Source organism: Lissotriton helveticus, chromosome 3_2 (assembly GCF_964261635.1).
Source record: "Lissotriton helveticus chromosome 3_2, aLisHel1.1, whole genome shotgun sequence".
In the NCBI taxonomy this organism is placed as follows: Eukaryota; Metazoa; Chordata; class Amphibia; order Caudata; family Salamandridae; genus Lissotriton; species Lissotriton helveticus.
The window spans coordinates 359884086-359910919 of record NC_136062.1 but is presented as its reverse complement, the minus strand read 5'-3'; the positions used below and the strand labels follow the sequence as shown (position 1 = coordinate 359910919).

The following is a 26834-nucleotide window of genomic DNA, read 5'->3' as shown; positions in this document are numbered from 1 at the left end:
GATTTATGTAGGCCATTTCATTCGTGGAGCCGGGATGACATTTTCCTCCTCCCCCTTTCCTGCTGGTTTGTTTTATGGCTATGGCAGTTGCTCTGACTCCTCCCTTGAGTTCAGCAATTTGTTTGTATAGTGTTGCGATCAAATTCTTTATAATTGAAAATAATATTCATGAGGCGAGTTGAGGCCTCACTATTACTCTCTACCCATTATTTCATCATCTCCACATTTGGATTCTTATAAATAGGATGTATGAGAATCCTCAGCCCTCGGGGAATGCGGCCAACTTCCAGGTATTAAGATAAAGAGCTGATCTCCCATCGCTTGGCTTGTTCACTTTTCATATATTTTTCCAACTGCCTTAATTTGTCCTAAACATCAGTGCCGTTTGGACCACTGGCCGATTTATGCAGCTGAATCAGACTGCCAGAGTTCGGTGCAAAATCAAAGGTTTTTGGCTGCTGCTTCCGTTTCGCGTAGCTTGTTGGCGGACATTATATATATATATATATATATATATATAATTGTTTTCCTTAGGGAAATCGCAACATTCTATTGGGAATAACTTTGGCGCCGGTTGAGGAATTTTCCTTAACTTTGCCTCGCGGCGCTCCGCTCCTTCCCTGAAAGTTTGGGGGGGATTCATCAAGCGGGGGCCGAGATAAAAGGGGGGTCCCAAAACGTGTTTTCCCCATGTTAATTTCCATAGGGCGGTTGGAGTCACTTTTAGCCCGAACGGCTGAATGGTTTTCCACCAAACTTGGCAAAATTGTAGGGACTGGTAGCCCGATGTGCCTTTGCTATGTCTCAAGATATGTGCTCCAGTGGTTTTTACGAAAATTAACTTTGAAAAGATATATATTGGGCTACATTGGGCTATGTATATGTTAGAGCCCAAATGTAGCCCAATGTAGCCCAATGTAGCCCAAAGATGGCCACCAGAGACAAAAAAAAACAAATGTAGCCCAAATATCAGCCAGATGTAGCCCAACTATAGCCCAATTACAGAATGTCCCAGAGTGTTCTAAAGAACAACTAGAACGCTAACAGTCTTACTTATGACAAAAGTATGGCACACCTGAAGTCCTCTTGATTGGAATAAAGTGGTAACACTTAATACATTTAATTTGAAAAGGAACAAAATGAGGGGTTTCATTTTGCCATAGAAATTTTATATATATATATATATATATATATATATATATATTTCACTGAAAAAACCATAGGTTACACACCAGTTATAGTTAGGAATTAGCATTTAAAAAACCTTTGAAATTAACTGAAAAAACCATAGGTTTCACACCAGTTATAGTTAGCTGGAAATTTTACTCGCATAAAACCATTGAAATTCCCACGTTATAGTTAGTTGGACTCACTATAACTTGCACGTCTGCAATGCACTGCTGATGACGTCACATATTACATCACTCATGCATATATTTAAACATTACTCGCTAATATATGTATTCACTAAGATACACTTAATAAGCCAGTTAACCAATCAATTTTTTTTTTTAAAACACTGAAAAAAACATAGGTTTCAGGCCTTATATAGTTAGGAATTAGCATTTAAAAAACCTTTGAAATTCACTGAAAAAACCATAGGTTTCAGGCCTTATATAGTTAGGAATTAGCATTTAAAAAACCTTTGAAATTCACTGAAAAAACCATAGGTTTCAGGCCTTATATAGTTAGGAACCAGCATTTACAAAACCTTTGAAATTCACTGAAAAAACCATAGGTTTCAGGCCTTATATAGTTAGGGATTAGTATTTAAAAAAACCTTTGAAATTCACTGAAAAAACCATATGTTTCAGGAGTTATATAGTTAGGAATTAGTTTTTAAAAAACCTTTGAAATTCACTCAAAAAACTATAAGTTTTAGTGGTGTTATAGTTAGCTGGACATTTTACTCATACAAAACCAATGAAATTGCTCCTATATAGTTAGTTGTACTAACTATATTTCGCGCACCCGCAATCCACTGCTGATGATGTCACATATTAGATCATTCATGACATGGTCAGTGACATCACTGATGACATCTCAAATGACATCACTGATGACATCATCCACGTGACAATCACATACACCTTTTCATACACTATTACAATTTTTCATCACTGTTTGTAAAATACAGAGTATCATATTTGAATCCATTGTCACAGCAATACAAGTATCTAAAAATCCACTCAGTGATTCATAGATGTATACACACATCTAATCGCTTACCTATGGATTCACTCATACATGCTGTCAATGAACAATAGAACACTATCAAAAATACTTATACATCTATATTGACATTAAACAACAGCACGCATCCTATTCCCATATGAAGTCATCCTACTCACTTATGCAAACAATGGATCATACTTACATATTTACTTAGCAAAACACTTATACAAACACCACTTCTTCTATTCATTTAGATAGTAAGTCATACTTAGTGAATTATAAAATCATTATTACAAGTATACAGTTATCCATACAGTCACTCACACAATCATTGTGTCTTATGTATACTTATTTATATACAACGGACACATACACTGCCTTTTATTTTTCTAGTTTGTTGGACCTGTACCTTTAAGAAATATATTTGCTCATCACCACACCCATAAAGAGATTCCCTCACCCAAACTGCTAGAACATGTAGTTTTAACTTCATATATCTACTGAATCAACTATTCACACATCTTTGGACAGTAACAGCCCCCCCACTGAACCACACACACTTTCACACTCCCATACAAATACTCAGTTAACTAATCATCAATTACTAATATAGACTTTCACATAGCTAGTAACCACATGTAGAATCAGTTTATACAACAACTGACAAAGTGATACAGATATTCACACAGTTTAGTCACTATCCACTATATTAAGTGAGACATTATAAATTGGTCAAGTAAACAGTCAATTACACTGCTATTAAATCCTCCATCCAAATATTTATTTATATATATCCACTCATTCTTCAATGTAAATTGCTATATATATAATGCATATTTAAATAACGAAGCAAACCACATTCACTGGATGATGTCATCAGTGATGTCATTTGAGATGTCCTCAGTAATGTCACTGACCATGTCATGAATGATCTAATATGTGACATCATCAGCAGTGGATTGCGGGTGCGCGAAATATAGTTAGTACAACTAACTATATAGGAGCAATTTCATTGGTTTTGTATGAGTAAAATGTCCAGCTAACTATAACACCACTAAAACTTATAGTTTTTTGAGTGAATATATATATATATATATATATATATATATATATATATATATATATATATGTGTATGTATGTATGATATATGAGTAGTTGAAGTAAGTATCGTGTTTCCATACGAAATGCCATTTTAGTGTCGCTAATCACTTTGGTACAGGTTGACGAATCTTCAAAAGACTTTCCAAAAATTTGCTTTTTTTGGCCAGTTTGTGCATGGAAAGTTTCAGGGCACCATTAGTCTAGGGCCGACAAAAACGGGTGGTAGTGCCAAAATGTGTTTTCCCCATTTATTTATCAATGGGAACATTAGACACAGCTACAGCGTAAACGTTTGAATGAATTAAGACGAAATCTGTCAGACAGCTAGATGGTGGTCCACAAAGAGTCCGTTTTGTGATTTGGTGTAAAGCTGTTGAGTAGTTTTTGAGGAATTAAGGCTCAAAAAACGTATACATGTCATACTAAGGAGGCTCCTTTGATCCAAAGGACTTTATGCTGAGATCTGATTGACTGCCACCACATCATCAAGGATGTGGCAGCCGCTATCTTAGGGCTTGTGACTCAGCCCCGAGTCCTACAAAAAGGTTAAAAGAAAAAAGACTTCAGGGGGCAGGGTAGGTTTTGGAGAGGGGGTGTGGTCACATGGGACCCCACCCCTATGTTTGCTGCAAATTCATAGAGAATCACCGAGCCTCACTAGGCCCCATGGACCCCATCCCATACGGCCAACATTATTAACAAGCATTTGCAATGCAATAGGTCTCGCATTATTAAAGTTAGAGCTATTGGCATTGTAAATGGCAATGCCTTTTATTTATGTTTTTGTTTTTAAGCATTTACAATGCTAATAGCTTAGCCCCTTCGCTGCGGGGGTAATTCCCCCGCTGTGCTGGGGGAGAGGGGGGCGCGCACAGCGCTCCCATGCTCATGACGAGCTGAGCTCGTCATGAGCTACAGTGCTCCTGTGCTCATGACGAGTTCAGCTCGTCATAGGTGCATTGGTTCCCGTGGAACGCTCAGCACAGCAGGGGAATTCTCCCTGCACCTGAGCGTTCCATGACCCATGACGAGCTGAGCTCGTCATGAGCACCGGAGCACCGTGCCTCATGACGAGCTCAGCTCGTCATGAGCATGGAAAAGGTTAAACTCTCGCAAAAATGAGACCTATTGCATTGCAAATGCTTGTTTAAAGGACGCCCCAGACACTACTTCCCCAACCTACCAACCTTCAGCTATAGGACAAAACTGCAAGCTTATCTTAACAAGTCCATACCTAAATACATCGTGCTTCGAAGAGCAGCACATGCGCTGCTCAGGAACGACCCTAAAAGTCTCTGTTTTAATAGCATTGAAGTCTGCCATGCTTCTCGCCCTCTTTGAGCTGCATTGGACACCCCTGGGTTGAGTGCAACACAGGAGCTCCCAGCAGGGGGGGCAGGGAAGAGACGGAGGGTAGGAGCCTCTCCTGCTTTAGGTAGAAGTCTGCCATGCTTCTCGCCCTCTTGGAGCTGCGCTGGACACCCCTGGGTCGAGTGCAACACAGGAGCTCCCAGCAGGGAGGGGCAGGGAAGTGCCGGAGGGTAGGAGCCTCTCCTGCTTTGGGTAGAAGTCTGCCATGCTTCTCGCCCTCTTGGAGCTGCGTTGGACACCCCTGGCTCGAGTGCAACACAGGAGCTCCCAGCCGAGGGGAGGGGAGGGAGGGGGGCAGGTAAGAGCCGGAGGGTAGGAGCCTCTCCTGCTTAGGGTAGAAGTTTGCCATGCTTCTCGCCATCCTGGAGCTGCATTGGACACCCCTGGGTCGAGTGCAACACAGGAGCTCTCAGCAGGGGTGGGGGGGGCAGGGAAGTGCCGGAGGGTAGGAGCCTCTCCTGCTTTGGGTAGAAGTCTGCCATGCTTCTCGCCCTCTTCATCTGTTCTTCTACAATGAGATGAGCCGCCCGTGGACACAAGATAACCGCGAGGGGAACAGTCCAAGCTTTTGTGACGTCATGATGAGATGATCCGCTCCATGGACTAAAGACAAAGACTAGCCCTTGTGACGTCACAGTGCTATGCTCAGCCTCAGTCACAAGGTGTGTGGTGTGGTGGGGGAGGGTAACTCATGCATCTGTGAGGTCACAATGAAATGATCCTCTCCCTCTCCAATCTCCATATATAGAAGGCATTTTGAGGGGAAAAACATTTCTGACGTCACTAAAACATAGTCCACATTATGGACACGAGGCAGACATAAGAAGAGCAGCTTTGTGACGTCACAGTTAGATTACCCCCCCCTCCATAAGACATCGTGGGGTATAGCACCTCTGCTTGTGACATCGCTTTTATATGATCCACCTCACGCAAACACTGAGACGAACAGACCTTGTGATGTCACGGCGAGCTGACCCGTCCACAGACAGCTGTGAAGGGGGTAGCTCTTACTTTGTAACGTCACGATTAGACGATGGGCTCTAAGTACAGAAGACAGACTGCCAGAAAGCGTCCTCCTCGTCTTACAACACGGCGAGATGCTCCGCCTAAGGACAGAAGACTAACGTGCGGGACTAGCCATTGTCCTCTGTGATTTACAGTGAGACATTATACTACAGAGTATGCAACTCCTGGCGTCACCTTTTTGACACTGAGATGCCTCGTCCCAAGGAAAGAAGAAACTAGTGAGTGGGTCTTACATCCATTCTGATGTTTGGGGAGAAGAAAATGTGAACAGATGAAACTAGGGGTGAAGTTCTACTTTTGTCGGCGGTATTGGTGCCAATAGTGCGGCGAGTGCAGTGGCACCGAAGCCCAGGAGTCCAAAGGAACATTACACCTTCATTACGGAAGTTTTACTCGGGTGCTCATTTTGTTACTGCTTACACCGGGGCCCTGCCACAGCCCTTCTTACAACGCAGAGCTAATACATGGAGTGGAGAGGGAAGGGAACACGACAGAGGGGACCCAGGTACGTCAAAAAGTATTTGCCTCCTATACACAGGAAAACTACTGGGAATGTCACAATGTAGAGCTTTAATAATAGCGTGGCCGAAGGAGTCGCCTATTGGAAAGCAGACGAGGAGCGAAAATGCTTTTTTTCCCCACAATAAAGGGATCAGTCGCCCCCCCCGAAGAGAGGAGACCCGTTCTCAGGAGGGGAGAATCCGTGATGACGCCACACTAACAAAAGAACAGACGCGATTATGTTCTAATGAGCGGCCTGCTCCTGTTTGTGCGCCCCGCCCACAGATGCTCTGCTGCAGTCCAGAGGCCGGTGTGTTTCAGAAAGGAAACTCCGCCCGAGCAGCTCAGACAGAAGCAGCGGATCTCTCCGAAAACCGAGTTAAGGGATACAGGATTCAAGGAGATGCCTAACTCACCCTAGGGCCTAGGCTATAAATTACCTGGCAGTGTCTCGGTGTCAGGAGTGGCGGCTGAGTCCGCTGACGCGGGGTGGGGGGCGACGATATGTGTGTCTGTGTGCACGTGTGTGTGCTTGTTTGTATGCGTGTGTGCATGCGTAAGTGTGGCTGTGTGTGTGTGTGCGCGAGAGGCTGACTTGCAGTGAAAGTGGGACAGGGGATGTGCACGGCACCGGCCTGGGCGTGCGCGCCCACAAGGTCAAATCGGCGAGGGAAAGCGCGTGCACCTCCCCTGTCCCATTTACAAAGTATACTAAAGGTCCCTTCGCTACGCTCGACCTAAAAAGGGGAGGGTGAACATAAAGCTGACAGTTTATAAATAAAAAGCTTTCAAGAGTTAGATTAAAATGTTTATTACTGAAGTTGTGTACTCTTCATTATGAATTTATTTTCGCCACCTGTTTTTTTGCTTGTTTTCCACAGATATTATATTTCTAAAGGTGCAGTGGTGGATCAGTTGGGCGGTGATTTGAATTCTACTCCACTTCATTGGGCGATCAGGTGCAGTATTAAGTGTATAAAAATAATTATCATGACGTTGTGCATCTGGATATCTGACTTTGTAGCGATTTCTATGCCTGCAATATATGGGCACTGGAATAAATATATTGTAGTACAGTGATTCCCAACCTATTATCCCGCGACCCCTGGGGGTCCGTGAAGCCTGCTGAGGGAGTCTGCAATTACTTAGAAAATGTATTATATTTTGACAGATCAATAAACATTAACCGATTAATAAAGTATATATAAATAATGAAGCTAAATGTACAATTTCAAAATTTAAAATGTTCTGCAAATGGGAAGAAATTTGAAGTTGGAGGCTAGAAATTAAGTTAATATCCTCAGATTGATTTGTGAGAGCTGTGCAGGTACATCAGACAGAATTGAATGACCTCGATTGAATTTAGAAACACTCCAACCCTCCTATTATAATTAGTTTTTTTTTATTTGATTGTGAATTAAATAAATTATTTCATAATTTGTGTATTTGTTTGATGAATGCTTGTTTCTGTATCGTTTAGCAGTACAAATCATCGAAAATGCTTATGCCAAGTTCCCCGACTTACAGTTAACTCAGTGGGGGTCTCTGATTCCCATAGAAATTCAGTGGGGGTCAACGGTTTCGAGTAATGATTAACTAGGGGGCCTCAGAAGTTAAAATGTTGAGAACCACTGTTGTAGTAGTTAACTATACATTCAGTTATTTAGAGGACCATGAAGAATGCCTTGGGTTTCATGTATTTTAGGAAACATTTTATTAAAGAAAAAGTACAGCTTCAAAGATCGAACCTTATGTTTTATCAAAACTCTGAATAACGGAGCTACTACATACAGAAATAAGGAATAAAGGACTACTACACTTGCATCTCTCTGAATTGCTCTGTGTAAACCTCACTATTCAGACTTGCGTCCACAATTAAATATTGATATACATATTCTATCCTGCCTTTTTGTCGTTTAGAGCCCCATTAAGACACCTATGGGTTGACGTGCACTATATAAGTCTACATAACATAACAATAAAGTCTCATCTAATTTTCTCCAAGATATGACTTTAAAGAGTGACCAGTTGCCACGATGAAGAGGCTGCATCATTGTGCACAGGATAGGCTTCAGCCGATCCCTCACTACAGACTCGTCAGTATGCTAGACGTCTGATGTGTGAATGTGACCGTGCAGCGCGTAGGCGGTCAGTGAAGCTGCTTGTGGGGCTTTCTCTTTGCGGTGTGGCTCCATCATATTTTTTGCCAACTGTTAACTTGCTCCTATAACTGCCAGTGGATTGCCCTATGTTGCAGATGTATTGCCACTTATCCATTTGAATCCTGAGTTACATATCCAACCTGGTAGAATGGGCATGTCTTTGGTATCCACTCTAGTGGGTAACCCCATTGGGGAAGCTGGAAGTTGTAGACTGAGATTCAGCAGGAAACCGGGCCCAATCATACTGCGGCAGCGAGGGGTGTGAGGAAAGAATCATGTGAGGCCTGTACTGCTCTTCAGCCCAAACTGGCCATGTTGAACTTGTATTGTGTTGTGGCGTATGCATCTGATTGAGGTTGTACATCATCTGTTCCAGATTGGTGCACCATGGCATGATTCCGTCCGCTCTCCACGCTCCCCAGATGAGATCACAATGTACCGTCTTCCTTTTTTCTACTCCACACCCTCCAGTGCCATTTACCACTGACCTTTTTGGATCCTCTGAATCGCGGTGGAAAGCTGGTGACACAAATAGAAAAAAAAGCGCGTGCAAGGTAGATTACTCAAGTGTTGAGGAGACCTCCGAATTTTTGAGGACTCTGTGAGGACACCTTGAGGGGTGCAGAGTGCCAGACAAGAGAGTAGCATTGTGCAGTGTCCCTCCCCGGAAGTGTTGGAAGAGCGTGAGGGAGTGTTAGTCATGGGGATGAATTGCTAGGTACAATCTAGAAGATGAGGTGATAGACAAGTAGGCTGAGGGCAGGGTCATACGGCGAGGGTAAGTGGAGAAAAACAAGAGCTCCTAGACTTCAGGAAGCACATAAAAGCTCATTGACCTCCTGTAGACCCTCGGGTTTTAAAACTGAAACTAAGTTCTGCACACTATGGAGTGTCTCAGCAGAAATCACTGGAACAATGAGAAAAATGCATTCTGTCGCCCCCATGGGATCGAGACCACTAACAGTACAACATGAGGGTGCCCCTCCGTTGCCTATACTTGTGACATTTCAAAAGACTCTGCAGACCAAACTATCGATATAGTTGGTGAGATGCCACAGCCCATCTTCACTGCAGAAAAACTCCCTGGAGATCCACGTGGCTTTTAAAAGCTTGAAGCCCAATGAGGCAAAATGTTACAATTCAGCATGGAAAGCTAAAATAGTCAATGAGAAAGCCCGGAGCTATAAAGAAGGGGGCCTCTTTGCAGCCACTCAACCTATGCCACCCTCTAACGATCCCTCTAACAATCCCATCTACGGGGAGGAAAGCAGACCACGTCTGGAAATGGAGATAATACAGATCCTAGTGGTAGCCGAGGTACAAGAAATCCAAAGGCTACAGATTACCTACACTATTGCAGTAGGACACAGTAGTAATGGTTTAAGGTCCCATCACAGGTGGCAAGAAAACAAATGATCTATCAATCCAAAACTTTAAATTCTGCAGCTAGCCTGCAAGCGATTCATCAAGTGGGACCCTAGAGGTATGCATTCGCTTTGAAACAGAAGAGCTCTTATATGGCACACCACAGGGCAAGTTCAGTTTCACAGATTATGCACAGGGCAGATGTTAAATATCGAAATATGCAAAGACCCCTTGGAAACTGGACCAGATTGACAAACCCTCCGTACTAGAAGAGGAACTCCAGGGTCTATCCCTATCCTCACCAATACCTTCCTTCCTTTCTTCACATGATTGAAGAGTGACCAGTTGCCAAATTCAAGCTCAGATGGAAATAAATCTTTTGCTCCCCACCAAACAGATGCTGGTCAGACACCCCAGGCTGAAATAGAGCACTAAGAAGGGTTATGGCAGCAAGTGTGGGGAGAAAGGGTAAAATGAAGTACCGTTCTAGCTACGCTGTCCCTTTAGCAAAGAAGCAGTCAACAACAACAAACGTAAATGCTAAAATAAAACCCCTAGCATTGCACCATCATTTTCTTTTTAAAGATGCCTAAGAGCTAACGCAGGGAAAGAAGACAATTAAAGCAAGAGTTTGAATCAGAATAAACGCTCAAACCAAGCCAAATAAACCTACAAATAAAATACATCGGGCCTATTAATGCATTAAAAGTCAGGAATAGATTTAGAAGGCAACACAAATAGGACAGAAATATACCTGGGAGAGCATTCTGAGTGACTACTAAGATTGCTAGGAACAGATTCAAAAGTCTACAAAAATAGGCCAAAAAGCAACAGCTATGAGTATTTCGAGTGAGCAACAAATGGGCAAATAAAGAATTCACAGAATGAGAACTGCAGCACAGACAAATCGGTCTGTGAGCCTGGCAATCATACCATGAAAACATTTGTTACAAAGTAGGAACTCTTTGCCTATGTTCAGAACTAATACAATTCATGGTGAAGTTAAGCCAGACAAAAAAAAACCGAATATGACTGAAGCATCTACTTTTGGCCGAAGTATGGCTGTGCTATAGGAATGAACACAGAAAAAGCATAAACTTTTCTCTTTATTTAGACCCATCAGCGAGCTCTGTAGAAAAATACATCATCTCGAGAATCCTTTAATCACCAAGGCAATTGTTGAGGAAGCAGTCACTTGAATAGAGCACTGGAAGAGGCATCACAAATGTATCTGTAGCAGGATGCTACATAAGTGTCTCTGAGCACACACAATGAGCAGAAAAAGGAAAAGAAGTCAGTCACAGGAAACGTGAATGTAATATGTGATCACAAGAACACACTTGAAGACCAAATAGTTAAAAAAAATAAAATGGAAGTGTGATGTACAAACGTTTGTCTTCAGCAACATAACCAGAATTTCAGTCATTGACAGTAAACCTTCACTCAAAATGGTCTAACAATGGTTAACTGATAATCTGGGGGAGGACAAAATTCAGGACCAAGAGATGACTACATGATGATGATGATAATGATGATGAAGTGTATTTATAAAGTGTTACTGTTATCCCCATTTAGGGTGTCCTAGCGCTAATAACTGGACATGGGTTAAATATACTTAAACAGCTGAGTCTTTAAATTCTGGTAAAACTGACAATGATTGGCCTCTGCTCAGAATGACCTGAGGAGATTGTTCGATAGCCGCGGGACTAGGAGTGAGAAAGAGCTTCCTCTTTTCTGCTCAAAGTTAATTTGTGCAATGTTGAGAAATAATATGTCACTAGATCGTAAAGTTTGACCTGGGTTATGACCTCTTAGTTGGCAGTAGCTCCCCCCTATTGGTAGGCCACAGGGCAGACCGGGGTGGCTGGGCCCTATTCTTGGTGGTCGAGGTTGCCACTGGTATCCTGGGGTCTGTCCTACCATTGTTGTACAGACTGGACCAGATGGAAGCCTTTCCATTCTTTAACTTTCAGGGTAGCGATGGTAAGTTGTCACATGTGTCTGAAGGAAGTAGAGTGGGGGGTCGGTGCATAAGCTCAGATCTAAAAAATCACAATAACTTTAATATCCAGTCCAGTGCTTGTCTTTTTGAAAAAGGATGTATTTCTTATTACACATAGGTACTCAATATTACACCATTAAATTGTGACTACACAATGATACCCCTGATCATGACGTCCTTTGGGGGCTACTCCCTGTCCAGACTCTCATTGCATTGTCTCACCAAGTGACCCTATCAAAGTTTGTTTCTCATCAAGCTTTTGAAGAATTGCAGACTGTTTCTCCCCAAGTCAAATGCGCAATCGGGTCGATAGTCATTTCTCTGTTGCCACAGTTGCAGAAATACAGTCTTTAGTCCTCATACTCACCGCGTTCATAGCAGCTCAAGTTCAGCACACAATAATGTAGATGCAGCTTCAGGTGATGCCCCCTCACTTGTGGTAGATGACTGTAATGCAGACACCAGTCTTGGTCACTCTGCAGTCCTCCGAGTCATCTGTGGAATAATGTGGAATACTTCTTTGCTTGGTGACAAACTTGAACAAAGTGGGTTTGTTTGGGGTCCATCTTTAGTGCACATTTTCTAGACTGGGTATGTGGATTCATTGTCTCAAACTTTGGAGTTTCTTTTTCATCTGTCTTCCAACTTCTCTCCAGACATAGGTTTTGTGTAAAGTAATGTTTCTCGTAGCTGGTAGCAATTGAGTTGTCTCTACACTAGAGCACATGCAGCAAGGACACAATAAAGAGTGAGGTTTCTGCACCTGGCTATCATCAGTTTCTCTGAGGCAGGAATTGGGGTCGGAGAAAAGGGCAGCCCTGACCTAGAACCCTCCTCTCCTTTAACAACATAAACTACAACCCCATCTTTCACCCTACTATCAACCAAAATTAAATCAAATCAATCAAAAGTAATCAGCAGCCCCTTGCTAACAAAGTCTTCACCAAATTTCTAAAAGTAGCCCAGTCTCCATATTTCTCACTAGTGTCTGGGTCTCCATGTTCCAGCCACAGTAATGCAGGCAGTATACTTCCACTTTGTGGAGAAGTGGAACTCATAGTACGTCTTGTTCAATGTTAAACGAGGGACATCCAAAATTAATCCCTCTGTATTCAGTACTCCGACTGATAAATACAGAGTAATAATACTACTACACGTCAACTGCACATACTCGACCTACACACAGTATGTCTGCGCATAGTTCTGGGTTTCACATAACAGCTGAACTTTACACGAGAATGGACCGTCGGTCACACTCAGTGGCACAGATAGAGAGCTTTGGTCATCTAGAAGATCACAAAAACTGTCGTCACCGCTTAATGTGTTAAACCCAGGACAAGGACAGTAGTTCTCTGTCCACTATTGAAGGCACACTTGGTTCTGGATTTTGTATTGTCATGGCTAGGCCTTTGCGTGTATGATAGGTTAGTGTGACTCCACAGCCGATATTAAAATTAGGATTAGCAGATGCATATCCCAACACACACTTGAAATAGTCTCTGATGCTGAAATTGCTATTTTGAAAGGTTAGGGTTATTTGTCTGAAGTGAACAAACCACAGTTGAATAGTTCAAAGCAGAAAGATATCAAGCCAGGCATCCCAAGGGGAACTTGCTTGGCAACGAAAATATGAAAGGCAAACTTAACTTTGAACTGTTGACACAAAACAGTGTCAATCTGTTAACATTAACATGCACAAATACAAGTGGGTTGAGTAAAGAGAAGGAAGGTAAGATGGGATAGAGAGAGAAAACAGGGTGGTGCCATGGTGAGTGTAGAGGAGGTTGAGATTAAAAGGAGGGCCTGGAAAGGTGAGGTTGCCTAGTTTGTATTAAGGTGGTGAAAAGAGGCTGAAATTTACATGAAGTTAAAGCTACATGGAAAAAGATGTGAAGTTGAGAAAGGTTGGGCTTGAAGTGAAAATGCAGTAAGAGGGAGGTTGAGTGCTAGTATGTGATGAAGAGTGATAATGAGATGTGTAGTTGAATTTGAGTTGAGGTAAAAGTAAGCCTGAGGTGTGGAGTGAGTGTGCTTGAGGTGAGTTGGGAGTATGATGGAGTTAAAGTGATGAGAGTGCATGGTTAAAAGCAAGTAAGAGGTGGGGTGAGGATGAGGCAAGGATTGCGGTGTAGACGATGTAATGTTGAATGATTCACATGCTGCCTAACTGACGTAACCTAAATTATTAGTGTGCAATGGATGCATTGGCAATGCTTCTGTGCCTCCTCTACTTGCATGCAGTATTCCCAACTCCTGCAAGCTTGGCTGAGCGCCTCCAATAAAATGTGCAATGAATTTTACTAAAATATATTCATTGCCTGTGGATAGTCTTTGGAATTGTGTTCCGTCTTGTCTCATGCTTCTATAACTACAGCAGGACATCTCACACATTAATTCTACATATTGAACTTTCTTTGTACCAAAAATACAATATCTACAGCAGTTTAGGGCAGTCGTGTAGCTCCTGGTAAAGGGACAATTTTAAAGGAGTTAACAATGTACCTCTTTACTAGGACCCAACAGAGCAGCTGTTTATCCCATCCAGCAGTTAAAGTTTGCCTCTGAGCGCTGTCAGTCTTACTGCAGAATCTTCTGAGGAAAAGGATTAAATGGTTTCCATGTTGCAAAGATGGGCTCTGTTGCTCCTTAAATCTTGACTTTTCCGGGTGGGAATGCAGCCAAAATGCACTGCTGCTTATTAAGCATTCAGGCACCTCAAGAGATTTTTTGACACAGAAAATATGAGGAAGCGTTCCACACCTTTGCTGCTTTTTTAGTTATGTGATGTGCCTAGGAATCCACAACACAGCTGGGAGCTCCGAGTGGGGACAACACTGCCCGGCCTCTTGCAAAGGTGTCTCATGGCTTGTACATCCATGGAAGTTTGCTGCATACTCTGCGTCTGAGGAGATGATGTTGGGGTGAAGCCAGACCACTGAATAAAGCATCGCTAAAAGAGGGATAGCATTACTGTGGTGAACAAGACCCCACTGATGTGGACAGATAGTCCAAGGGGCGGTTCAGGTCCCGTACCTGGAAGATCTCGGCGGTGCATAGGGTAGAGGAGACTGGCCTGGGAGCCTGTCGTAGTGGGCGGGTAGTCTCATGGCCCACATGTTGTAGTCCAAGGCTTGGAGATGGGGGTGATTGGAGGACTACCGTTTGAACTCACAATATTGGGCCATAACATCTTCAGAAATGGATCCCTCGGCTGCACTTAAGTTAGCAACAGCAATTGAATCTCCAAGACGTGCTAGAAAATTAGATTGACACCATCTCCACTGAGGTCAACGTAATTCCCAGAAGACCTTCACAAAGTCGGTTAAAGAACATGGTAAACAGAGAAATTAGTGACTGAGCTGAAGTCAGAGGTAACCAGTCTGAAGAACACTGAAATCAAAATGCTACTGGAGCTGTTCCACCTGTTTGAGCTTAAGACAGAGGATGCGAAAAACAACTTAGGCTTTGTGGGGTTTTGGAGAAAGAGGAGGGAACTGAACAGGAGATGTTCCTGAAGAAGTATATTATTGACCCTTTAAGCCCCGAAGAACTGTTGAGGTGTTTTTGCAGTGGAACAAGTACAAAGGACCTTGGCCTTTCCCCTGCCTCCTGGGGGAAAACAACTATTAGCATAATATGGAGAGAGTATTTGAGGGTGTCACTGGATTTTTCAGATAATGGAACACTTGGCTTCTCTCGCTGTTTTTGGGAGAATAGCATTGGCGAGAATGGTCTTCCTCTCCAGCTGTTTGGTCTGTTTTGCAGAATTTCTTAAGTGCTTTGTCTGGAGCAACCTTTAGAATTTGACAAATGCCTGGTGCTGGCGGGAAAGAGGAGTCAAGTATGTTTGGACACTTTGAAATAAGACTTCTCAGAATGCAGTCTTGGACTGACTGACCTGGAATTATATTATATTGCGTCCAAGTTACAACATGTCACCAGCTGGATGCAAGACTGGCATAACTGCAAAGTAGTTGCTGCAAGGTACTTAAGGAGTTGAGACACTGGTGATCTTGCCCAAGAAGGGGAGAACCATCCTGACCCACTACTCACACACTGACTGACAGGAATTGCCTGGGAAATAACTGTGGCCAGAGTCCTGTGGCAACCCCTATTTCCTGGTCAGTAAAAAATAAATATGGCTGTTACATCCATATTGATGGGTAGGCAGTGACCTTACAGTGCGAAGGGAAATGTACTGAATCTGTTCCTTTATTACATACGCACAGGCACATGAGGCATTTGGAGTTGGTCAGAGTCTGTGCTTACAGCAGGTTGGTAAACTCTGCCAGGGATATTTGGATGAGATTCCATGGGGTACCTGATCACTTGTTTATTTTGCTGACTTTTGTGGATTTGGAGGGGGCGCAGACTGGTGTACAAACTGTACGGAACACTGAAGGCACAGACAGGAGAAAAAAATCCTCTAAAGGTAAGACAGAAATGGCAGAAAGATTTGAAGGGCCTCATCACATACAAAGAAAGAGCAATGGCCTGAATTCAAGTTAAACAAATTTCGGGTAATGCAAGATTCAAGGCAACCAAATCCTTCTACTTACATTGCACAGACATGGTGCCTCAAAAGATTAAGAAAATATATCCTGGGAGATGCTTGGATTGTCTGAGACGTGAGGCGAGATTGTGCTCCTTCATTCACATGACATGGACATGCAGGCTAGCAGAAGATAGATGTAGGAAGGCAATAAGTAGGAGGAAGGTAGTAGACCGCCTCCATGGGAGTACAGGTAGTAAACTTGAACTGTCTCTTAAACAGTGCGTACTATAATTCCAACATTAAATAAGGGAAAATGATGTGTACGTTTGTAAGCTTGGGATTGGTTCTGGTGAGACAGTGTATCGCCATTCGGTGGCTATGCCTGCATAGTCCAATAGAGATGGATTGGAGGGAAGATTATATTGAATGGGATTTAGCTATTGAAGTCTATATGAAGGCTACTAGGAAGACCCAAAAGTAGTAGAAGATCTATCAGTATAGGCCGAAATGTTGGCCAGACTGGCTAATTCACTGGAGTATGGTTCTTCACCTCCCCAGCATTTTGCCCATGAGACGGGACTGAGAGGGACAATTATTCAATAATCTGATGGGTGAGTGTCGCTAATTGCTGTGTAAGTGGACAAAGGATAGCTTACTCTTTGAAAAAGGGTAAAGATGCGGTTTTAATTTCACCTTTTGTGCATTATACCTCTGGCCCTCTGATATTATAATTTAATCTTCAATTTCTCCAGCCTTCTCTCTCTGTTTCTTCAACTTTTTCAGAAACGTTTTCCTGCCTTTAATTTTTCCTCCCTCAGAGTTTGAAACCTGACCATTGCCAAACTCACTGTTAGCTCAACCTGGCTTATCTACTGTTCCAGCTCCAGTTGTAGCCAATTTGGGCACTAATGCTCTGTGCAGCAGTGTGTTGTGTCTAGGAGATGACTATGACGAAATATTGCAAGTAAAGGTGGTATTGGGTAACATTTGGGTTGTAGATTTATCTCATTTCGTTTTACACTTATCTAATATAGATGCTTTCAAGGATTATTTCACACACTCAATTCCAGGGGAGATTTGATGGGGGCATATGTATTGTTAGAGTAGTTAGGTTTCCGTTTCAAGATAAGGTTGCTGTCCAATAATGTAAACGCCTTGTGATGGAGGACAATTGTTTTTTCTTATTTCTTTTAGACAAGGACATCTCCAAATGATAATACTGCTGCTTCAGTATGGGGCAGACTCCACTCTTATTGATGGCGAAGGTTACAGCGGCATACATCTTGCAGTACTATTTCAGCACATCCCTGTGATTGCATATTTCATATCAAAGGGCCAGGTATATTTTATGTCTCAACATTTAAGCATGTATTTTTATGTATTGATTATGCTTTGTAATGTATTTGGCATGCAAATTTATTCTCAGCAAATTAAGAAATAACACTGAAGAAAGTGGCTACATTCCTGCTGCATAATTCAGCAAAATAAGCCTAGTTTGTTGGGCTTTTAACATGCAGGCCAGTTTTTGAAGATTTTTCTCGAAGAGTTTTTGTTTAGAAACTTCATGAACATGCCTACGTTTTTAATGTTCACAAGGTGTTTAGAAGTAAAGACAGACACTCAAGGTAGAGAGAATCTAAGTTTAAATATATAAATGCTACCATTCATCCTATTGAGAACCTTGTAGACCCTGGCTGTTCTAATGTATCTTGTGCAAGCAGACCTCCTTACTTCTCTAATGTTTGAATGACTAGGAACCAGGACTGTCCTCTACAACATGAACAGAATATGAACATGCATATTTTTTCTGCTTGTTCTTCACTATTAATCAATCATACGTAGGATGTGTTTACAAAACTAAGATCATTTATCTGGTTATGCTGCTGCTTCGGTACCAACACAGCTGTTTAGAAAGCAGCTAAAGACCTGGCTTTTTCCACCGACTGAACACTAGTGTCTGTTGACTTATTTCCTTGGTCTCTGCCCTTTTCCGTCTTTGATCCGCTCAGCGCTAAGACACCTACGGGTATTGTGCGCTTTACAAAATTAACTCATTCATTCATTATGTTACCGTTCTCTAAAAAGTTACAGCGCCAGGCAGCTGTCAGTGACTCAGTTGTGCTATTCTCTTGCAATGTTGGTCACACTTTCATGGTTATGACCAGTGGTTGAGCGCAGAAGGTTCCTTGGTGTGGCTATGGCATGCTGAGCCATGAAGAAGCAATTGTCAATCGGGAGCACGAGTAAGGATGTCTGATTGCTGAAAATCACACTGAAGCATGCAGTATGTTGCAGCCATTCACCAACCCTTTTCTGAACTTGACCCTTTCAGAGGAAATGTGCTGGTGGGAATATGTTAACAGATTAGGTGTTCCACTACAATGATTGTACCGGTGCCGTTCAATTTTATACAGGTATATATCATTCTACTTTGCTGTGCTCGATATGATATATATTATTAAAAACACATTTTGTTATTACTTTTGCCTAAAGTAATTAGTAACAAAAAGCTATGATAAAAATTCCATTTATGCCAAAACAGCTAAAATGGAAATCAAACAAGAATCAAAAATAAGTTTTTAGTTATTTCTTGCTGTGGTGAAGTATGAGTGAAAATATTTTATTAATCAGGTGACGCAAGCATTAACTGCTGTATTTCTGTCTGTGCTCACCTGAAGGGAAAAATTGTATCGCAAACCCTGTTCTTCTGATTTGTTACTTTCATTCCCTGTGTGTATTATAGGAATGACTGAGATATAATAATTGTACTTCACAGACGTATGTAATAAATCAACTAATAATTAATTCATTTTCCCTCCAGAGCATCGATACACCCGATTTACATGGAAGAACACCTCTAATGCTGGCTGCAAAACAAATCATTGGGTTTGTAATACTTATGATCCATATTTGCTTTTCAGAGTAACCATTTGTAGATAATGACATTTATTCTATCTGGCAGGAAGGAAAGAAAGCTTGTTGGTCTACTGACTCTTTAAAGCAATGAACAGATATGTATTTTTTTCCAACTGAACTTTATGGGAGTCATGAAGGCTTGTACTTTAATTAATCAATTTCATCTAAAGGGGAGGGTCGAAAGATGAAGCTGGATGCCCTACTCCAAAGCGGCCAATAACTACTTGGGAATGCCCTCTCACTTGAATAACATTGCTATTGTAAATCATACTCTTTAAAATCTGAGGTGAAATTCACAACATTGTTTGTGATTTTCATCAGACTACTTAGGTGGAACGTTACAAGTAGCATACCTACTGGATTTGTTTTGGTTATAAGGACCTGTGAATTTTGCCCCATTGAAATGAATTGTAGTGAATGCCTGGTTTTGAGGGCCACGAATAGGAACAAATACAAAGGGTGATAATAAATTGTAGTCACAATCTAAATTATTTATTGGTGGTGTCATACTAGTTTTAGGTATTGTTGTGAATTCCATTTGATAAAAAAGCCTGATATGTTTGAATAGCTACACCAGTGGCTGTTAGTTGATTTCCCCAGTGGTCTACTTCAGCTTCACCAATGAGTTTTAATGAACACGAGCAGTCTGTAATCAAGACAGTGAGACACTCCTCAGTGCCATGTTGTTGGAGTCAGAGCTGTAGACCTTAGACCTGAAAGGATTTCCTACAGAGCAGACTGCAGTAAATGGGAAGCAGAAGGGTTTTTACTTTGTCATAGATATTATGGTTAGTTCTATAAAAAGCAAACATGGGAACACTTCTTTCTATCATTTTTCAAACCTCTTTCTAATGCATATCAGAAAAAAGTCTTGCATGCTGAGTGAAATATGTACTTAAAATACCAGCAACAGTCCGTCACTTAACTCCCCAGTGATCTACTGTAGCACCAAAGAGCTTTCATTAACACCTACAGTTCTGACATTCAAGACAAAAGTGAGGACTCTTGAACGTCATTTTATTGGAATGTTAACTTTTAAAACATTTTGTGTGTAGCATGCTGAATTAAATGAGCATTGAGCTGTAATGCAAACATGAAACCAGCTGATTTAAAGAATAATGTGAGTCAATTGGTAGGCTTTTTAGTCGTTTAAGGCATAATTTTAAAAAATATATATTTAAAGAGCGACCCCTACCTTACGTTAGCCTTCCCTTTCTTCAGCTGTTTACTTGGGCTATCCATCTTCTCTGCTGCTTAACACCTTCTAGATTTTAAAATCGTAATAGTTTGGTAGACATTCAAGGTTTTTAATTTTCTATTTACGTGAGATGCAGGGAGCTATTTTCAGAAAGAGCTCACATTTAAAATTAATAGATGTGCACTCCAATGGATTATGTTGTTTGGACATTTTGTTTTCTTTTTCTTTTTTGGTTGAGCAGGCATGCAGGCAGCACACATGCGCAAGAAACCTCTAAACCGGTGCTTCTAGTCCCCACCCATTACTTCCCATTTGTTGGGATCATTATCACTCTTCTTTGCTGCCTTCTAATTCAGCACTGCATGCTCTTTGTGGCACATGGACCAAGTACACATCGATTAGGCTTAATAAGTGTCCATCCGCTGCTCGCACTGTGATTGAGGTTCTGTTTAATTATTACTTTTTACATCTTGATCTAGTGCAAACTCGACTCTGACTGTACTGGAACACTTTATATGAGCACTCTTACAGTCCACATTCATTTATGAGTGCATACAAACCACCGTGAGCTTAGACCATTCTTCCTATCTGTACACATCTAAACCGTGCACTAACTACCTTCACGGTATGGGGCATGTCTACGTTTCCCCTTACTATATTGCATGCATGTGGTTTCTGGCAGTATGCCCAGTACATGTATGCACACTTTTCTGTCTTAAGTTAGCTTGTGTATTCACCCCTACCAGAGTCCCCGAGAATAGGTAAAGAGAACTCCTATGTTCACGCCAATACCCTAAATAGTTCAAGATTGCATATATCCATATGTACCTGCAGAACATCAGGTCACACTCACACACAAGATTCCATGCTTAAACCCACTTGCTGTCTAGGTGTGTGCAGTACGATACTCTCTACAGTGGAAGACTGTGGATGAAGCCAGGAGGGAGCCCTCCACATAAATAAACATGCAAAGAATGGTGCAATAGCCCATACGCTAATAAAGCGTGTGCATGTCTGAATAGCTGTGTAACTGTGGTGTCTTTGTACAACCAATGTTTTGCTGCTGTTTGAAAAACCGTGTAGAAAATACACTTCTAACCTCCAACTCAAAAACCTGTGAATTGTGTTTTGTACGTTTAAATAAAAATAAAGTGGGTGCGCATGTAGCATATTCCTGGTGTGCGTGGAAATGTTCTTTAGAATACTGCAAACGAGTTGCCTTTTGTAGGTGTGCATAAAACACCTGTGCTGGTGCAGCCTGCCTGCAAACTGTTAATTAGTTGGGTACAGGTGCTTTCAGCCGGGTATTATGAAGTGCCTGTCAGGTTTCACCTGGTATTTTTACATGCCCACACTGATAAAACAAACACATTCACACACTCATTTGTTTTTAAGACCTTATAAAACATTGATTAATTTGCAAAACGTTGTGTTTTAAGTGCCCCTAACAATTTGCCCTCCCTCCGCTTTCCAGTGCCCCTTGATCCCCTCTCCTGTCCTGCTTCCCATATAATGTGTTTTAACAAGATAACCAAGCGTAACTATTGAGAAATGCGAATCTCACACCCTCCCGATGTCATTGATCAATCTATGCCCCTGGTCGGTGTTTGCATGTCTATTTTTAATCTGTACCACGGTGCGCTTTCAAGGTGTACTGCTAAAGCAACATATCTGTTCTTACCATTTTATGTGAAATGTAATCTGAAATCTAATAAGATGTTCTGCAAAAGCACTTTAACACCTTCATCACAAGTTCTACTGTACACGGTTTCCATTACAATGTTGTACACATACGCCCCATCACAGCAACGAATAAGAAAATCTCGGGCCGACAGTTTTTCGTAATGCTTTTCCCCACAAATCAGCATTGTAGTATGTTTTTAATGCATTGTTTGCAAGGCCATGCTGCAGGCATTACAGATAAAGCATTAAACTCTTTCCTTTGCAGGGCGAGACTATGTATTATTATTTTTTTTATATAGATTTTTATTGATAATAAAACAAGAGGAGAAATGGCCATATCGGGTATCATACAGCAGAACACATTACAGCGGTGAACGAGCAAATAGATGGAAGAAATACATACCAATTAAAAGGCATCTAAAAGTCAACAATACAGGTATATAACTGGAGCAAAACAGTACGTTGCAGATCACAAACAGCCAAAGTCGTCAGAGCCAGCCCACCCGTAAATCAGGATAATGGAAATCAAATACTTGATACCCGAATATGAGAAACGGAGCAACTCAGGATAATACGCCACATCTCTTGTAAAAAAGGAAAGAAGAACAGGCCATAGAAACAAAATAAAGGAAAAACAAAAAAAAAAACATCCCCCCACCCTGCACCCCTGCAGATGGCTACGGCCTAACCCCACTAGCAGCGTGCCTGTCGCCCACTAAACTAAGCCCCAAAGAAAGGGAAAAGGTGGAGGAGGAAATGTTGTACAGGCTCCCGGACTCCCCTCCCCCCCCGTCAGAAGCAAACAACCCCTACCTTCATACATAGCGATTTAAAGAAAATAAGTAAACAAACAGATAGGTGAAGTTATAAAAAAAAAGCGCCTAACTCCCGGAGCAATAGAAGCAGCAAGTCCCATATCAAACAAAGTCATTGTATCGAACCCAGACAGTCAAACTCAGCCCTGGCCCTCCGATCCATCGTACGAACACCACCCGGCAGAACCACCATATTAGCAGGAGAGTCAAAACGTTTTAGTGAAGTAAAGCCAATACAGTCAGTGAGGGTCAAAAATGTTAAGTCTCGAAGTCCACCAACCATTCGGAGGTCAATCCAAAAAATAATATAGGAAGTCTCCAGGAGTAAAAGAGCGGATGGGTCCATCAAGGGCGGTGGCACTGTTGATTGTGCTAAATGTTCAGAAGGTCCAATCTCGTACAATTTTGCTCGTACGTTGACAAATGGCACCAGTTCTCGTTTCTGTTCGGGGTCCTCCGTCCGGGTTAAACCAAGCTTCGCGGGAAATGCTGTTTGTTTCAGGTTTAGCACAGGGTCGGAGTCCGGTCTCGGGCACACAGTCTCAATCCTTGCGGCCAGTTTGTAGAAAATGGCCTCCGTTTGCGAATGAAGAGCCCAAATGACGGCCATTACGGTCCTCAGTGACGGCATACACTCCGGCCGATCCATCTCCACTCGCCCGATGACAAAGCAGATCTTTGACCCCGGAGGCCGGCTACTCCGGGGAAGCAGGCAGGAGCGGGGCAGACGGAAACAGCGGGCGACACGTTGATTTAGCGATCTTTACACCGCCGCCGCAGGCGAGAACCCCACCCGTAGACCCCGGGAAGGCAGCAGGGTCCCCGGGACCTGGACTCCCGCCTACAGCCGCAGACACGTCTTGTCGCCCTCCTTTCAATATCAACCGGAACCCAAGACCGCCATCCAGATCTACCAGGATAAACTTAACTTCGGTGAGACCGGACTCCGCATAGGTCCCGCGGCCGATGTTATTCAACTGAAACCCGGCTGGGTCAGTACTCGAGGCCCCGGCTCAAAAGCTAGGGTAGACCGAAAATGGAAGACGGTGTAACTTCGTCAATCTAGTCGATAGAAACTCCGGGATTGCATCCCTGGACTCAGCAACGGTTCAGACACACGGGAATCTGACGCGAGTTCAGGATTCATTTCAGGATATATCCGCAGACGACGGAGGTCGGCGGAGCCGGGAGCCTATGCGGCCATCTTGGTTGCTAGCGTAGCTCCTCCGACTATGTATTATTGAGTGCAAAAATGAACCTCAACACCCCACGTTCTCCGGTTTGTTTGATTGTGCGCACATTTAGTGGGGGTGGAGTGTGTCGTCCACATGCAACTCTCTTGAGGGTGATTGTGCCTTTTAACCCCTGTCCGGTTGATTCATACTGAAGATTGTTCCAAGAAGGACCCTTTATCGTCAAGCCTCCTTTGCTATCAGTCAGCCCCATCTTTGGCTCTTGGTGCAGCAGACCCCCCCACAGTCCCCACTCTGTGGTATGTTTATCAGTCCTGTGTCACCTGCCTCATAAATTATCGACCCGCGGACACCGGCCCTTCGGCCCTGCTGCATCATAGCCCTTTTAAACAAGCATTTGCAATGCAATAGGTCTTGCTTTACTGATAGTTTGAGGTATTGGTGTTGCAAATAATAATGCAACACCAATAGCTCCTACTTTCAGTAATGCAAGCCTAGTGCTTTGCAAATGCTTGCGTAGTGAGCCAGGAACCAGCATTGTATGTCTCATTGCACTACCGCAAGCAGCTCGTAGAGGTCCCTACTGAGCAAGGCACCAGCACTGCATGTCTCGGTGCAGTACCGCAAGCTGCTCCTAAAGGTCCCTAGTGAGCAAGGCACCAGCACTGCTTGTCTCTGTGCAGTACTACAAGAAGCTCCTAGAGGTCCCAAGTGAGCAAGGCACTAGCACAACATGTCTAGGTGCAGTACCGCAAACTGCTCCTCGAGGTCCCTAGTGAGCAAGGCAACAGCACTGTGGACCTCTTCTGGTCACATATGGTACTGCACCCTGCAGAAGAAATGGTAAATCCACCTCCACCCTACCCATAGTGCATTACATGCAAGAAAGTACTACAAGTACATTAAAATAGCTATGTCTATATATACAATTAGTAGCTTTGAAAGGTGACAAAAGAATTATTACTTTCATTTCGGATTAGGTTGTACTGTGTGTGGAGCTGATGAAGAGAAATGTATTAATGGTCTCATAAATGTGAAATGTTCTAGTGAGCAAAGTAACCACTGCCAGCCTAGGTTAGGACCAAGTGTGTGTCTTACCTGAAGCCTTTTATGAAAAAAGTGCCTTGATGCTGTAATTAAAACCTAGGGAGTAACAACACATGTAACAGGGGGTATCCTCATGGGAGGTTGCAAGAAGAGACACAGTGGTACTAAGGAGGGACTACTAAGCCTATTGACCAATGAAAGGCCACCATTTACAAAGGACAAGATAGGAGGAAAGTGGGCGGAGCTTTATGCAAATATCCTAAATACAGCATGTCTTGAAGAGACGGCGCAAGCGCTGCCTAGGCGAAAGCTAAAAAACTATTTTTCAGCAGCTGCTATACAGCATGGCTGAAAGTAAACCCTGTGAGGCTGCCAGCGTTGACCCTGTCATAGCCTGTTATTTTCTTTACATTATCAACCGTGTTGCACAGTGGCCGTGCTGCTGTGCAACATGGGTGAAAATAAATTGACAAAAACAATAGATCTTGCATAGGCGAGTCTTTTGGCTTTGTTAAAGGCCTGTTCTTTTCTTCACTTCCTCTTGTTAGTAGTTCCACTTCCCTGCATGAATGAGCACTGACTTTAATATAATCTTTATTTGTGAATTAAATATAATGAAACAATAAAGCCTATATATACATTATAGACAATAGACGTGTGTATATTTATATACACACAAGAGTTGTTTATAAATTAATTACATTTTTTATTATAAACTACTACATTTAAAGATAAAGCATAAATAAATAACCTTCTAAACAAACCAATGATGTAACAGTTTTAAAATGGAGCAAAAACTGCTGTAGACTGTACCATTTTCACGGTTTGGGAATGTTACAAATCTATAACATACGGAAAGGAATATTATTTTGTACAAGAAACCTATTCATGTACATAAGCATCTATCTGATTAAAACAGTGAATAATTCCAAAGCCTCCTTTTCCGGCTGTATGTAAACATTCTAGTTTGTTAATAGAAGTCTGTGGTGTTCATAAGCAGCTGTTATTAGAAGAAGGCATAGTGAAATGTGGGTTGATGCTGTGATGAAGCTTGTCTCGGGTACTAGTTATGAATTTACTGGGTTGATATTGACTGGCCAACTTTATCCAGCAAAAATGTATTCTTTTAATAAATGTTCTTTTTATTTTTCTGTCAAAAAAATGCATTTAAATTGTACACAAGAAACAACGCTTGTGTTTCTTTCCCTAAGTGTATGTATTTATCTTTGTGCATGTATCTCTGCACACGTACACAAATGTACAATAGGCAATAATAGCAAGTCTGTACAAAAAATATTTGTCTCTTTGCTACACTAAAAATACTTGGATATATTTACACCAAACCTAGATTATAAGATAGTTTCTGATTGACTTCTAATTGCAGATTCCTCACATTGTGAATTTCCCCCAGGGGCCAGACTGAATATGGAAACTTCAGCAATTCCATTTCACGTCAACGGGTGAAGTCGTGTAGCTCTCTGTCCGGTCCGTCCTCTCCAGATTAGACATCGGGCCACCATATATACTCCACCTCAATACCTCCTTAAAAAGAAATAGATGGGTTGGGGATGCGGGTACTCTCTCATTCATAAGGCCATTCGCATGAACATTCCAAATCTAAGTCACAGACCTCAGGCAAGTCGACGATATCCCAGTAGTAGTCAAAGCATGTGTCTCAAATGTCCACCCATCTGCACCATTCCAAATCACCTAATGAGCATGGTACCACCAGACCGCAGAGATTTTCCACAGTACAGGCTACAGCAGTGTTCATGCTCCCATT

The 26834-nt window shown here is 42.3% G+C and overlaps 1 protein-coding gene across 1 annotated transcript in view; it reads left to right on the top strand.

Moving 5' to 3' along the window:
- Positions 1-26834, top strand: part of ZDHHC13 (zDHHC palmitoyltransferase 13) — a 265540-nt gene that overhangs the window by 72343 nt on the left and 166363 nt on the right. The window contains exons 4-6 of the mRNA XM_078684239.1: positions 7057-7134; positions 17394-17538; positions 19021-19085. Coding sequence (XP_078540365.1) covers positions 7057-7134; positions 17394-17538; positions 19021-19085 — 288 coding nt within the window. The remainder of the gene's footprint in view (positions 1-7056; positions 7135-17393; positions 17539-19020; positions 19086-26834) is intronic.